At 36.1% G+C, this 17,037-nt stretch overlaps 1 protein-coding gene across 1 annotated transcript; it reads left to right on the forward strand.

The window, feature by feature from the left end:
• Window positions 1–15,263: 15,263 nt before the first annotated feature.
• Window positions 15,264–16,479, forward strand: LOC118838221 (eukaryotic translation initiation factor 5A-1). Its single transcript, XM_036745455.1, has one exon. It carries the CDS (start codon window positions 15,339–15,341, stop codon window positions 15,801–15,803), a length of 465 nt encoding a protein of 154 aa, XP_036601350.1. The 5' UTR covers window positions 15,264–15,338; the 3' UTR covers window positions 15,804–16,479.
• The last annotated feature ends 558 nt before the right edge of the window (window positions 16,480–17,037 follow it).

Raw genomic sequence — 17,037 nt, forward strand, 5'->3', positions numbered from 1 at the left:
ATGTTTTTGTGTGTGTTAAAGGAGATATATGTGTAAATCATTTTTGTCTGAGGCCCAAGTTGAACTCATACACTTACTAGTGTTTCAATTCACTTAAAGATTGCTGGCACAGTACTCCATCTACTTTGCTGCCAGTTGCCCACCTTAGAAGATCCCTCTGTTCCAGCAGCCTTCTCACTCTTGAAGATCATTCTGTTTGGTCCCTCCTACGCCACATCCCCTTTCTAAGATTGGTTAGTTTCCCCCAGAACCTCCATTTTAAGGAATATGCCCAGGTCAGCCAGATTTACTCTACTCCAGACTCTCCAGAGATTTTTTTCCACCACAATCCTATAAGTATTCCTTTTCCCTCATCCCGACCCTGCTTTTCAGCTTCTTTTTTATGTGTTACCTTCCCCCATTAGGATATAACCTCCATGGAGGCAGTTACTGTCTTTTCTTTTGCTTGTACATAGCACAGTGCCTACTTCAGAGAAAGCACTTAACAAATGCTGTTTGTTTTGACTTGACTTAAATTAACCACATTCATCACAAAGTTATTGTGAAAAAAGTACATTGCAAACATCAAAGTGCTACATATCAATTATTAAAATATGTAATTACCAATAAAGCTTCTTAATTTTTAACACATTCATGGTTACTACCTTAACAATATTGTTTTATTCATCTTCTTCATTTGTACAATATTGGTCTATTCTAATGAACTTTCCTCATATACAATTGATTGCATTTTCCATTTGAAAGACCCACAATGTGAGCCTTCCTGCAAGCAAGCCTCACGGGGCAGGGCCAAGATGGTGACTGGAAAGCAAGGACTTGTGTGACCTCCCCCCTAGGTCCCTCCAAACACCTATACAAATGGCCCTGAACAAAGTCTAGGGCTGTGGAACCCATGAAAGAGCAGAGGGAAGCAGGTCCCAACCCAGGAAAGCCTGGATGGTCAGAGGGAAGGAGCTATAGCATGGAGCTGGGAGTGGAGCAGAACAGAGTCCAGTGTGGCTGCACCAGAACCAACCAGACTAGGAGCAAAGCAGAACAGGTGGTAGGGTCCTGAATCATTGAGCTGTGGCAGTTACCAGACTTCTCAAACCACAAAAGCCAAAGACAACAGAGAAGGTTAGTGGGTAGAACAGCTAGAAAGGAGTGAAAGGAGTGTGTGGTTGCCCCCAGCCAGGGTGTGGAAGTGGTGCTGCTTCCAGCTGCAGTTATGGCCCCAGGCCCACCAGGTGGGAGGAATTAAGGGCAGATTAGAGCCTGCTTGCATTTGACTCACAGTCTGGGTTGATGGTTCTTGGGGGAGGAGGAGTGCTGGTGTGACAGAGCTTGCTGTGTAGAAGTAGCTCTGAAAACAGCAGCACAATGCCTCTAAAGGTTAGAACAAAGTACTCTCTACTCTACAAGAAGTCATACCTTTACAAAAAGCTCAGGGGTCAAGTAGTTGGCTGAGAACATGACCAAAAAGTGAAAACAGACCCAGATTCAGACTCAGACTTTGGAATCTTTTTTGGTGACAAAGAGCAAAACATACAGCCAGAAGAAGTCGACATCAAAAGAGCCTACACCAAAAGCCTCCAAGAAAAATAGGAATTGGTTTCAGGCCATGGAAGTACTCAAAAAGGATTTGGAAAAGCAAGTAAGAGAAGTAGAGGAAAAATTGGGAAGAGAAATGAGAGTGATGCGAGAAAACCATGAAAAAAACAAGTCAATGACTTGCTAAAGGAGACCCAAAAAATACTAAAGAAAATAATACCTTAAAAATGGACTAACCCAAATGGCAAAAGAGCTCCAAAAAGCCAATGAGAAGAAGAATGCCTTGAAAGGTAGAATTAGCCAAATGGAAAAGGAGGTCCAAAGGACCACTGAAGAAAATACTACCTTAGAAATGAGATTGGAACAAGTAGAAGCTAGTGAATTTATGAGAAATCAAGATATTATAAAACAGAAGCAAAGGAATGAAAAAATGGAAGACAATTTAAAATATCTCATTGGAAAAACCACTGACCTGGAAAATAGATAATTTAAAAATTATTGGACTACCTGAAAGCCATGATCAAAAAAAAAGAGACTAGATATCATCTTTCAAGAAATTATCAAGGAGAACTGCCCTGATATTCTAGAGCCAGAGGGTAAAATAGAAATTGAAAGAATCCACCAATTGCCTCCTGAAAATGATTCCCAAAAGAAAACTCCTAGCAATATTGTCGCCAAATTCCAGAGCTCCCAGATCAAGGAGAAAATACTACAAGCACCCAGAAAGAAACAATTTGAGTATTGGGGAAACACAATCAGGATAATACAAGATCTAGCAGCTTCCACACTGAGGGATCGAAGGACTTGAAATATGATATTCCAGAGGTCAATGGAGCTAGGATTAAAACCAAGAATGACCTACCCAGCAAAACCGAGTATAATGCTCCAAAGCAAAATATTGATTTTCAATAAAATAGAAGACTTTCAAGCTTTCTCAGTGAAAAGACTAGAGCTGAATAGAAATGACTTTCAAACACAAGAATCAAGAGAAGCATGAAAAGGTAAACAAGAAAGAGAAATCATAAGGGACTTACTAAAGTGGAACTGTTTTGCTTACATTCCTACATGGAAAGATGATGTGTATAATTCATGAGGCCTCAGTATTAGGGTAGCTGAAGGGAATACATATATATATATATATATATATATATATATATATATATATATATATATAGACAGAGGGCACAGGGTGAGTTGAATATGAAGGGATGATATCTAAAAAAATCAAATCAAATCAAGGGTTGAGAGAGGAATATATTGAGAGAGGGAGAAAGGGACAGATAGAATGGGGTAAATTATCTCACACAAAAGTGGCATGAAAAATCAGTTTGGTAGAAGGGAAGAGGGGGCAGGTGAGGGGGAATGAGTGAATCATGCCCTCATCGGATTTGACCTGAGGAGGGAATACCATATATACTCAAATGGGTATCTTACCCCACATGAAAGTAGGGGGAAGGGGATAAACAATAGAAGGGAGGGCAGATAGGGGAAAGAAGTAATCAAAATCAAACTATTTTGAAAAGGGACAGGATCAAGGGAGAAAATTGAATAAAGGGGGTCAAGATAGGAGGGAGGGACATGTGTGACCTGTGTTGAACTTGCTTGCCTTAGTGGGTGGGGTGGGAGGAGGGGAGAGAATTTGGCACTCAAGTTGTAAAAGCAGATGCTTTTGCATGCAATGGGAAAATAAGTCATACAGGCAATGGGGTATAGAAATCTATCTTGCCCCATAAGAAAGTAAGGGGAAAAGAGATGTGGGGGGAGGGAAGGGAGGTGATAGAAGGGAGGGATGACTGGGGACTGGGGCAATCAGAATATATGCCATCTTGGAGTGAGGGGAGGGTAGAAATGGGGAGAAAATTTGTAACTCAAAATCTTGTGGAAATCAATGTTAAAAACTAAAATTATCAAATAAAGAAAATGATCAAAAACAGAAAAGAAAGACCCACAATGAAATGAAAGCAGGAGTTAAGAACTTGTCCTCTTACCCATTCAGTACAGCTAGAACTTCATTCAATTTTGAGATCATGCCTGGGGTACCTCTGCAAAATCTGGGGTTAGTCCTAGGACAGAAATACTTTGCTGGAAATGCCTTGAAGTTCAACTGAATCTTCCACAGACAGGCCTATAATTAAATTGGGTTTTAGAGGTTAGAGTGATGGTAGGAAAAGTAAGAGAAGAAAAGGGACTGGCATCTACCTGCCAGTATTTTATACAATGTCTACCTTAAGCCAATTCAGCTTCATCATAGGAAATATAACTAGATATTTTTTAATTTTATTAAAATGAAGGTGAGCTTCATTTGTTTGCAGCAGTACCCATGATTTTCAGTAGACATGAATCTGCTCAAATATCTTCACATCCAGAAACCTAACTTCTTTCATTTAAAGCAAATATAATTATATCCTAAAATACTGACCTTTTTGGAATTGGTGAACTTTAATAGGATTCTGCAAATAAATGCCACAAATTGACATTCATTAAAACCTTTATTTGAACATAGTATCATAGCTGTAATTCTTAGAAATCAAAAAGAAAGTCTGAACATTTAGTCTTAATGACCCTAACATATTTAGTCTATTTCCAGTGACTCACAAGACTAGGCTTTACCTTCACCAGTAAGAGCTGACAAGCAAGTGTTTCTTACAATGTTGGCTTTCTATTGTCTGAAATCATTATGTTGTGGTACGTCAGCAGTGTAGTTCAGAGCCATTGGCTTGGCTAACTTTTACCTTGGCCTCAAAATGCAAACCCTTCTCTTACATTCTGTTAATATAACTAATAAAAATTTTCTTAGACAGGGCAGGATTCTTATGCAAACTGATTCTGTCAGTTTCCCAGCAGGGAAATCTTGAAGTTCTTTCCCTTAATATGTCATAAGATTGACATAACTACAGTAGACATAGAGATCACTAGGTCAAACTATGCATGTTAGATCAGGTTAAGTTTGTGTTAAGCAAACACATGTTTGAGCGATGTATTTGAGGATTGGAGATGAAATAACTTTGAAAGCATTTTACCACACTTCACCCCTTGCACCCTCCTTCCAACCATGCCCCCCAAAAAAAGAAAAGGAAAAGGGAAAAATGCTCTCTAAATGATTCATGCTTGCAAGTACTTTCAGTCTCAGTTTATTAATGGAAAATATCCAGGCAATAGGGCACTTTAACCCTTACTGAAAACCTTTTAACAAGTAATAGAGTTCTAGGGTTAAATTAGGTGGGATTTTGTGAGGGGGAATTTCATTTGGGGGGGGGCATGTCAAGGAATCATAAACATATGGGCCTAGAAGAGACCTTGAGAAGTCATATAGGCAACCCATCTGCCATCGCACAGAATTGCACTTAAAGCCAGACAGATGGGAAGGAACTGGCAAATGTGCCCTTGGCTGGTATTGGGGGAGTGACAGGGAGCGGAAGTTGCTATAACTTTTATCAATAAAGCTGTGAAAAGTTAGCTTGCTATGATAGTCCTCTCAGATAAAGATGTAGAACGCCTGTCTTAGATTTATTATTTTCTTCAAGAGGAAAGAAAATAAGCCACTAAAAGTAATAAATTCTTAGAAATCTAATCAGGTTAAATATGTAGAGGACCATTAGCATCTTTTTTTTTTTCCTGATTAAGGAATTAACCTTTTCTTCCCTAGGGATTTTGTTGCTGTTGTCATCATCACAGTTATTTTTTGAATGTTTTGTTATTTTGATTTTTACAAATCCCAACAACCATGAATATTATATATAAAGTAGAAGAAAATAAAAGGATTATATGTGAAAATTCAAAGCATAAAGCTTCTCTCAAATCCTCCTTTTAAAGAGGACTCAGATGGCTTACAGCTGAACCATTTCCCACTGGCTTCACTACTTGGAATGGACTCTGCAATCATTCTCCTGTGCTTCTTTTAGTGAATTTATCTTCCATCATTCGATTGTAAACTTCTTAAGGACAGGAACTGTCTGTCTTTTTCTTATTTGTCTCCCCAGAGCTTAGTACCGTGGCTGGCACACAGTAGACACTCAATAAATATTCATTGAACTTAATTGAATAGATTCAATAACTTAGTTTGAAAGCTGATATGTTTTCTATGTCTCCTTCCTAATTTCATTGTATAATCTATATATTTTATATTCTTCAATGGCCTTATTTTCTTTCTTTTCTTCATTTTTGGAGGTATAATTATTATAAGGCCCCTATCTTTATTCATTTAGATCTACAATTATTTCTGTAAATTTTATTTTGTTGTTAAAGTTATATTTTCTGGTGGTCTCTTGGTAGGGTATCTTCCAAATGTTTTAAACATCTTATAGTTATTTTAAATTCTTTCTATCTCTTCCTATTTGTTTTTTTGGGGGGAGTGACATACAGAAAAGTTTATGGTTTATAAGGATATATTTTACATCTCCTCTGAAACTAGGTAGATACTAAATTAGAAATATGTTCTATATATGTTTTATAATTTTTATATTCTACTTTGATGAATTCATCATTTGTTTCAATTGTTTAATTGCATCTCTAGTGTGCTCACATAGACTTCTATACCATTTGAAGAAAAGTGCCATTTTTGTTTGCTTTTTGTCTATGCTTAATTTTTTTTCAATTTCTTTTTATTATCTTATTGTTATAACTAATATTTATAGCATGATATCAAATGAGAGTGCTGCTAATAGGCACCTTCATTTCATCCTAAAGTTATGGGAAAGTCCTCTGGTATTCCTCCATTGAATAAAATGTCGGCTCTTGATTTTGATCGATACTTGTTACAATGTTAAAGTAAGGTCTTTTTTTAAAAAAAGGTTTTGTCTTTTTAAAGCAGAAATGGGCATTGGATTTTCTCAAAAGCTTTTTCTAAATCTATAAATATAATCAAGTGATTTCAATGATTATGTTATTGGGTCCTTTGTATTTATAATTTTCATAGTATTGGACCCTATCCTGCATTCATAGTGTAAATTAAAACTGTTCATATTGTATAATCTTTTCAATATGGTGGTGCGTGTAAACTTTTTTATAATATTGTATGAGCTGATGTATAGCTTTCATTCTCTGATTTGTCACTCCCTGATTTAGATTTCAATAACATATTTAAATCATTTCTTTTCCTATTTGTTCAAATAGTTTAGGTAATGCTAAAATAGGTCTTTATTTTCATTAATTAATGACTTGAGGATTATAACCCACATATTCCTGCCAATAAGTCAGTTTAAGCACAACTTGCTACATGAAGTTGCTTCTGAACCCTCAACTACTTCTTCTGTAACTATTTTGTATTTAACTGCCTCCTATCTATCTATATCTACCTATCTATTTATCAGTATATATATATATATACACATATGTAATGTTATATCATGCATATGAAATAATTTACTTATGTCATTGTTGTCTCTTTTATATGCTCCTCAAGAATAAAGATTTTTTTAAATCATTTGCATTTCCAGATCCAAGATCCATGCTTAGCATGTAATAGATAATAAATGCTTTTAGATTGAATGTATACACATATTATGACTTGAACATGGTTTTTTGGGAGTTTTGACTAGAAAAGCTTTTCTAAAGAAAAGATTAAATGAACTAGTTCCTTGGGGGCAGAGGATTTGGGTGGAGGACTCTACGTAGCTTTTTAGAATTCAATATTATAATCTATATAGAGACATTCATATATTATGTGCAAATATCAATATTTACAACAGAATTACAGAATCTCTGACTTGGAAGGGGCTTTAGAAACCAATTTAAAAAGTCGACCTAAAAAAAAGATTCCTTCAACAGCATAGAAAAAAAATGTTCATGTGACTTTTGAAGATATTCAGGGAAGGGACACCACTTTTTTCAAAAACAGTCAAATATTCAGTTGTACAGAGATATCATCCCACTCCTTGTAATGGATAACAGTTTAGCTATATTGTGCCAGTGTCACCATCTATTGGCCATTTAACAAACGTGTACAATCTAATGTCTCTTCACCATCATCTTCGTTCCTCTCCCCCCTCACACTCAGGAACTGTGCATGTGATAACCCGCCTTCCTCTACAAATCTGTCCCCATTCTGAAGCCTGATTTGATATCTTGGGGTTTACTGGCTAGATTTCTTTTTCAAAAACCATTCCTGAAACCCAATTCACTCTAGCTCTCACTGATTGGATAGCAATAGGTCCCTACCCAAGCACTGCTTAATGGTTATTTTTTGGGCCCTGATGGCTCAATTGTTTCTCTTTTAGCCAGACACAACACTGAGGGGTTCCCCTTCCCAGTTTGATTTGATTTTTTTTATTAAAGGCGCCATCCCTTGGCTTTCTTCTTAAACAGCCCTAATTACTGAATAGGTGTTGTCTCAGTTAAAGTGAGAACTGGGAAAGACCTTGGCTTAGGTCTCCTGGGTCATTTCCAGTTGTCATGATCTATATCACACCACTGGATCCAGATAGCTCTGGAGGAGAAAGTGAGGCCACTAACTTTGCATAGCCTTCCCTCACTGTAATCCAATTCATTTGCAAGTCATGGTATCATTTTCCTGATGTTATGGTCCTCTTCAAGAATGAAGGAAAAACCACACAAATCTGTCCACTGTGCTTACCCCATCTCACCTTTTTTTTTTCTTTTAGTGTTCAAAATTTGGTTGATAACACTTTAGGTAATTCTCTCATATCTCTCCATTCCACATATATCCTCTTCAATTCCTCATTTGTTCTTTGTTTCTTAGTTCTTATTTAATTCTGAAATTATAAAAAAAATGAATTTGTGGTCTCAGATATGGGTATTTCCTCCAATGATACATTTTACACACTATCTGACTTTGACATTCTAACTGATTTTTGTTCATGTCCTTCCACGAGTTCCCCACTTGGGTCTCCCCTAAGGCTGCTCACTTTGTCTCAATACCATGATGATACAACATAACACATAAATGATTAATCTTGGCTTTTACTAAGTGACCATTCTATCTTCCTTTCCCATCATGCATTTATTTAGGGAGTATTTCATTCCACACATCCTTTATGATTCTTTTTTTTTCTTTTTTGGTGAATTAGTTGCATCTAACCCTTGTCTACCTCAAGCATCTCTGATGTTTCCTATGAGATACACATATTCAGCTGTTTGGAAATTATATGTTCAACACCTTGCAGACGTGTATTGTTTTTTGTTCTTTGTTTAAAAGAGGAACAAAAACATCATGAGGTGATGTCTTGACTTGTGAGTTAATTGGATTTAAGCAAGGTGGAGTTGCACAAAGGCATCAGCCTCACTCTCTCTTCTAGAGTCATCTAAATCCAGTGGCAAGACAAAAGTCTAGATGACTGGTGATGAATGGGATGCAATGGATGACTTTAGCATCCTTGATGTCTGATCAAACCCTAAGCTTTCCACAGTACTTGTTCCAGCTACCTTCATGGCCATTGAAAGAAATTATCCTCATCTACCCATTGCATCAGGGGAAGTCTTCACATGTTCGGTGTGGATATCCTTTGAACTCATAGATGGGCTTGAGGTCTGTTGGTTACTTGCAACCTGATTTAGCCCAACTGGTAAAATGGTTTTAACAAGGTGTGGGTGCTGTACATGCTGCAGCTTCTTGGAGCCACAGGTGAGAGTTGGGTGAAAGGTGAATACCAAAGCTGCAGAAGCAGCACAAAAAGGGCTCAACAAGCCCTCAAACCAGAAGAGTTAGTTTTCCCTGAGTACCCCATATACTCCTGCAAACATATAACATAGCTTATGTTCTAACTAGAGGGACATGAACATTCTCTCTTTTAACTCTTTGCTATTTAGTACATATTTTAGTTTTTAAGTACAACTTTATTTTGTTTTCAGCTCCAAATTTTATCATACATAAATGTGTTATAAATCTGTAGATTTAAGCAAAATAGATTCTTATAGTAACCATGTCCAAAAATTTTCTCTATCTTCTCTTGTTGAATTTTGTTGGTAACATGAGAACTTCTGGCTATTTTGTGGGTTTATTTTATACTCTGTAATCCTGTCAAAGTTGTTTCAATTAGTTTTTTTATTTGACTCTCTTAAGTAAACCATCATATTATTTGCAAAAAAGTGAGTGTTTTGCTTCTTTGTATCCTATGCTTATGTTTTGAATTTCTTTTTTATTTGTTATTGCTGTAGCTAGAATTATAATCATCAAATATAATAATAGGCATCCTTGCTTTATCCCTTATATTATTGGAAAAGCTTCTAGCATGTTCCCATTACAGATAATGCTTGCTCTGGCTTTCAGATAAATAGCATTTATCATAAGGAACACTCCATTTATTCCTGTGCTCACTACTGTTTTTAACAGCAGTGGAAGTTATATTTAGTCAATAGGATTTTTTCTGCATCTTGAAATAATTACATGCTTTTTGCTGTTTTTTTATTTATAAGGTCAATTATGTGTGTATGTATATGTGTGTATATACGTGTGTGTATATATACATAAGTATACATATATGTGTGTGTATACATACATATGTACATAAATACATGCATGCATACACACATACATATATACATATATATACACACATATACTTTAAATTGAGCCAACCATGCTTTTATGATATAAATCCAGCCTGATCATAGTGTATAATTTTTGTTATATATTGCTATAATCTCCTTGATATTATTTTGTTTAAATTTTTGCATCAATTTTTATTAGGAATATTGATCTATGGTTTTCTTACTCTGTTTTATTCTACCTGGGTAATAAAATGAATTTGGTAGAAGCACTCTACCAATTTTGGAAAAAATTTATGTACTATTAGAATTTTTTTAAAGTTTGGAATAATTTGCTCATAAATCCATTTAATCCCAGGATTTTTTTCTCTTTGGGAATTCACTTGTGGCTTGCTCGGTGATTTTTATAAAATAGGATTAAAGTACTCCATTAATTATTCTGTTTATCTGGGACATTTATTTTTAAAATAAATTTTCACCCATTTGATTTAGACTGTCAGTTTTATTGCATAGACCTGGGTGAAGTAGCTCCTAACAATTACTTTTTATGTTTTCTTGGTTGTGCGTTCACCTTTTTTATTTTTTATACCAGTAATTTGATTTTCTTCTTTCTTTTTAAAATCAAATTAGCAAATGCTTTATTTCATTTATTGCTTTTTAAAAACCATCTCCTACTTTTATTTATTAATTCCATTCTTTATAGACTTTCAATTTTGTTTACCTCTCTTTTAATTTGGGGGGATTTTTATTTTAATTGGGAGACAAATTAATGATTTTCCAGTTTTTTTTCAAATTTTATGCCCAATTCATTGATCTGGTCTTTATTTATTCTATTGATGAATTTGGAGATACAAAATTTCCCCCAAAGTACTGCTTTAGCTTTATCCTGTACATTTTGATATATTGTCTCATCATTATTATATTTAATGATATTATTAATTGTTTGTATGATTTGTACTTTGACCCACCCATTATTTTTGATTTAATTATTTAGTTTGCAATTAATTTTTAATCTTTGCTTCAAAGGTTTTTTACTGAATGTAATTTTTATTCAATTTTAGTTGGTAAAAAATACATTTGCTATTTTGGTATATGTTTTTAGACACAGCAAAGCTTCAGTAAATGTTATTGCCTGCTTGAATTCTTACATTTCTTTTTGAATAGGCTTTTGCTAACACCTCCTGAGACATCTGTCAAGGAAGACTGAATTACATCATTTAATAGCTTGAATTTCAAGTTTCAAGGTGATATGACTGACAAAAAAATTGTGAAAATTGCAACAGAATTATATTGATGTTGGGGAGTCAGGATGATGGAACTACAGCATTAAGCCTCATTGGTTAGCAGTCTGCTAGGGATATAAACATAGGTATAAACAAGTAAGAATGCTTTAAAAAAAGATTATGTCCTTTTAAAATTTTCACCATTATAAACATTTGCAATTTTTATTGAGGTTGTTGGATTTTTTGTCTGCCTATGTTATATATCTATTGCATTCTTCTCTCTGAATAGAGTCCTTTTGTTTTGCTTTGTTTTTGGTGTGGAATTGTGATCTTGTCAGTGTGGGAAACTGCTAGGCAAGGGAACTTGCTCTTCTGTTAAAGATTAGTAACTTCTTGTTTTAGAGCACTTCTTTCATCTCTTAAGAATCCCATTGGCAATCTGGTGAGACTGTGGACCATTTCTTAGAAAAGGAAAAATAATTCAAATGCATAAAATAGATAGGGTTACAAAGGAAATCAATTACATAAAAATAGACTTTTGAAAAAAAATTAAAAAGTTTACAGAACCCAAGTTATGAAATGTTGTCTCAGAGAGATGAAGTTGTCCAGGGCCATGAGAAGTGACTTCCCAAGGGTCAAGCAGTCAGTATGTCTTATGGACAGGACTTGAACCAAGGGCTTCCTGACTCTAAGGCTATCTCTCTTCATCCTTAATACCATCTCTATTTAAAATAAGTTTAAAAATAAACAATCGGCATATGCTAGAAATGGAGGAACATTTCACAGACGGGAAAGAGCCGGTTGGAATATCCTCACCCTCTAGGATATGGCAGGATACTTGGGCCACATTCTGTGAATATGTTTCTGATCATTGCTAGAGAACTCCAGGAAACAATCTAACAGAGATCTAGTTGCTCGTGGGGGCAATTTTCCCCTTAAAGTTATGGGATTAGCTTTTTGCTCTGGTAACTTCTGGCTGGCATCATGGAGATTACCAGGCCAGTTTGCTTTGTTGACAAACTCTAGTGTTGGTTCTGATTTAAAATGTTTATTTTCATAAATCTATACCTAAAAATACACAAGAAAAAATTCCAGTAGAAACAATATGAGTAATATAATTTCTTTAAACATTATTAATTAATTTTTAACATTCTTTAAAAAAAAATTGAGTTCAAATTCCTTGCTTCCCTAGAGCCCCTCCCCCACCCATTGAGAAGATAAGCAATAGACATATGAAATGATGAAAAACATTTTTCCATACTAGGCAAGTTGCAAAAAAATTAAAAAGCAAGAAAAATAAAATGAAAAAATTACATTTCAATTTGTTCATCAGTTCTCTCTCTGTGGGTAGAAAACATTTTCCATTGTGGGTTCTTCAGAATTGTCTTAGACCATTATATTGATGAGTTTAGCTAAATCTCTTAGAGTTGATAATCATTAAAACATTGCTGTTTCTGTGTACAACAATCTTGTTCTGCTTACTTTATTCTATATCAGTTCATATAAGGTTTTTCTGGTTCTTCTGAGATTATCTTTCTCATAATTTCATACAGCAAAATAATATTCCATCACAATCATTTATGACAACTTGTTTAGCCATCATCCAATTAATGGGCATTTGCTTAATTTTCAATTATTTGCCACCACAAAAAGAACTGCTATAAATATTTTTGCACATATACTTTCTTTCCTTCGCTCTCTTTGTGATACAGACCTAGTAGTAGTATTATTTTGTCAAACATTAGGCATAGCTTTATAGGCCTTCAGGCCTCGTTTCAAGTTGTTCTTCAGAATGCATCAGTGTCCCAAATTTTTCACATGCCCTCCAGCATTTGTCCTTTTCTGTCATGTAATCCAAACTGATAAGTGTGATGTGGTACCTCAGAGTTTTTTTTTAATTTGTCCTTCTCTGATCAATAGTGACTTAGAGCATTTTTTTCATGTGACTATTGATACCTTTGATTTCTTCTTCTGAAAACCACCTGTTCATATCTTTGACTATTTATCAGTTGGGGAATGGCTCTTATTTTTATGAATTTGGCTCAGTTCCACATATAATTGAAAAATGAGGCCTTTATCAGGTATATTTGCTTCAAATCCTCCCCCCTCCAAAGTTTCCTCCTTTCCTTCCAATTTTGGCTGCATTGTTTTTATGTTTGTTTTTCTGCTCTTACATTTGGTACATATGTGCTTAATATTGATATTACTTGTCTAATGGTATCTTTTAAACAAAATGTAATTTCTCTGATAATATCTTTTAATTAGGTTTAATTTTATTTTTGCTTTGTCTGAGATCATGATTGTTATTCCAACCTTTTCTACCTAAGCTGAAGAATAATAGATTTTGTTATAGCCCTTTATTTAAACTCCATGTTTGTCTTTCTATTTCAAATATGTTTCTTGTAAATAACAAGTTGTTGAATCCTGGTTTCTAATCCATTCTGATAATCATTTCCTTTTTATAGGTGCATTCAACCCATTAATATTTACAGTTATGATTATTATTGTGTATTTCCCTCTACTATATTTTCTTCTTTTTATACTCTCTATCTTTCTCTTTACCCTATCCTTTCTCAAAAGTTCATTTCCTTCTGGCCATTGTCTCCCTTTATCTGCCCTCCTTTTTATCACCCTCTTTTTTCTCTTATATCCTTTACCTCCTACTTACCTGTTGGGTAAGATAAATTTGTATACCCAATTGAAATATATATATGTATATATATATATATATATATATATATATATATATATACACACACACACACACACACACACACACGGACATATACACATATGTATATATACACACATATGTATACATGCACAATATACTTACATATATGCACATGTATGTATGTTTGTCTGTGTGCCTCTGTATCCTTCTTTGAACCAATTCCAAGGAGAAAGGGGTTTGAGCATTACCCACAACCACCACATTTTCCCCTTTCACTGTAAAAGCTTTTCATTTTGCACTTCTTTTATATGAAATAAATATATGAAATAATTTCCCCCATTATTCTCCTTTCCCTCAGTGCCTTCTCATCCCATTATTTTTTGGCTTTTTTTTTCTTTTGGAACATTCCAATGTAATTTACTCACACCAGTGCCTTCTGGCAATGTAGATTCCTAACTGCCGTCATGATTATAATGTTCTTAGAAGTTATATTTATTACCTTTCTATGCAGGAAAGTAAACAGATAAGCTTTATTAAGGGCTTTATGATTTCTCTTTCCTGTTTACCTTTTTATGCTTCTCTTGAGTCTTGTATTTGAATTTCATAATTTTTATTCAACTCTAGTCTTTTCACCAGGACTGCTTGAAAGTCCCCTATTTCATTAAATATCTGTTTTTCCCCCGAAGTTTTATTCTTGGTTTTTCTTGGCAAGTTATTCTTGGTTATAATCCTAACTCCTTTGTCTTCTGAAACATCATGTTCCAAGCCCTCTGATGCTTTAATATAGAAGCTGCTAAATCTTGTGATTCCATGATATCTTAATTGTTTTTTTTTTCTAGTACCTTGTAATAATTTTTCTTTGACCTGGGAGCTTTGGCATTTGATCATAATATTCCTGGGAGTTTTTGTTTTGGTATTTCTTTCAGGAGGTGATTGGTAGATTCTTTCAATTTCTATTTTACTCTCTGATTCTGAGATATCAGGGCAGTTTTCCTTGATAAATTTGTGAAATAGAAAATCTAGGCTTTTTTTTTATCATGACATTCAGGTAGTTCAATTATTCTTAAATGATCTCTCCTTCATCTATTATTCAGATCTATTATTTTTTGATGAGTTATTTCACATTTTCTTCAATTTTTTTTATTTTTATACTGTTTTATTGTTTTTTCTAATATCTTGTGGACTTATTAGCATCAACTTAACACAATTCTAATTTTTAAATAATTCTTTTCTGGGGGGAGAAGAAGGGGAGAGCGCCTGCGCGGCTGTCAGACGGCTGCTTGGTTGGTCAGTGGGGAGCCAGCGCCTGCGCACTAGGACCCGTGTGCAGCAGCAGCGGCAGCGGTAGCGGTAGCGGTGGCGGCGGTGGTGGTGGTGGTAGTAGGCTTGGCGGTAGCGGTTGAGCTTGCGGCGGGCGGACGGGGGTCCAGTCGGTACGTTCGCACGAGTTGGAATAGAAGTCTCTCAAAATGGCAGATGACCTGGACTTCGAGACGGGGGATGCAGGGGCATCAGCTACCTTTCCCATGCAGTGCTCTGCCTTGCGCAAGAATGGCTTTGTGGTGCTCAAAGGCCGGCCCTGTAAGATAGTTGAGATGTCCACCTCCAAGACTGGAAAGCATGGCCATGCCAAGGTTCATCTGGTTGGTATCGATATCTTTACTGGGAAGAAATATGAAGATATCTGCCCTTCAACCCACAACATGGATGTGCCCAATATCAAGAGAAATGATTTCCAGCTGATTGGGATTCAGGATGGCTACCTGTCACTGCTCCAGGACAGTGGGGAGGTAAGGGAGGACCTTCGTTTACCTGAGGGTGACCTTGGCAAGGAGATTGAGCAGAAGTATGATTGTGGAGAAGAGATCCTGATAACGGTGCTGTCAGCCATGACAGAGGAAGCAGCTGTTGCAATCAAGGCCATGGCAAAGTAACTGGCCCCCAGGGTGGTGGTGGCTGCAGCAGCAGCAGCGATGGGCACCTGAAGAGGCCTTCCCTCTCCTCCCCAGCCTGGTCAGGCTTTGGCCCCACCTTGGCTGGACGCCTACTCTATTTCTTTGATGTTTTATTTGGGTTTTTTTCTCTCAATCCGGGGAGCTCCCCCCATACCCACCCCATTAGTCAAGCCCTATCCCCCCAACCCCTTGGACAAGATGGGGGCAGGGCCTTGGTAAAACTGCTCCCTTCTCTCCCCCACCTCACACTACAGCCCTGGTGGGGGAGAGGGGATGGGGGCTCCTTGAGATTTAGTTTTTTTCTTTTTTATTATTCAATCTGGAAGCAGAAAGCTGTGGATTCTGGATTCTGGCAAAAATCCTCTGCCCCCTCTCCCTACCTATCCTGTCTGGCCCCCTGGTTCCCTATACCTCACCTAGCACCACTCCCTCCTCCAACAGGGGACCAGACCCCCCCCCCATCTGCCTGTATCTTTCCCCAAATCTCCCTAGTGGGAGAAGGGACAGGAGTGGGGAGGGGCTCTATTCCCCTCCTCAGGCATCCAGGAGGGCCCCTAGCACCCATGGGCCCTACCCCTCCTTGCGGTTTTCTCCCTGACACATTTGTTAAAAATCAAACCTGAATAAAACTACAAGTTTAATATGAAAAAAAAAATAATTCTTTTCTTCTATGAGCTTTTATACCTCCTTTTCCACTTGGCCAATTTTACTTTTTAAAGAGATTTTTTCTTCAGTGAATTTTTGTGCCTCTTTTACATTAGGTAAATTCTGTTTTAAGGTGTTATTTTCTTCCTTATGTTTTGTGCCTTGTTTACCAAGCTGTTCTTATTTCATAATTTCCTTGTATCATTCTTATTTCTTTCCCCAATTTTTCCCCTACCACTTTCATCACCTTCTTTAGCTCTTCAGAGAATTTTCGTTGGGTTTGTGTCCAATTTGCAGGTTTTTTTTTTTTTTTTTGCTTTGAGGCTTTGCTTGTTGCTGTTTTCATCTTATTGTCTTCCTGTGTTTTTGTGTTGTTCTTCCCTGTCACCATTATAGTTTTTATGGTCCATTTATTTTTGTTTTCTTTGCTAACTTTTCCAGCCTATGTCTTGATTTTGAATTTTATGTTAAAGTTGGGCTCTGCTCATCTGCAATTATGGAGGTGGGGGCAGTGCCTCACTGTGCTGCTTTTTTCCTCTTTCTTTTTTATTTTCTTTTTTTGTAGTGG

The sequence above is a fragment of the Trichosurus vulpecula genome, chromosome 2 (assembly GCF_011100635.1).
Source record: "Trichosurus vulpecula isolate mTriVul1 chromosome 2, mTriVul1.pri, whole genome shotgun sequence".
In the NCBI taxonomy this organism is placed as follows: domain Eukaryota; kingdom Metazoa; phylum Chordata; class Mammalia; order Diprotodontia; family Phalangeridae; genus Trichosurus; species Trichosurus vulpecula.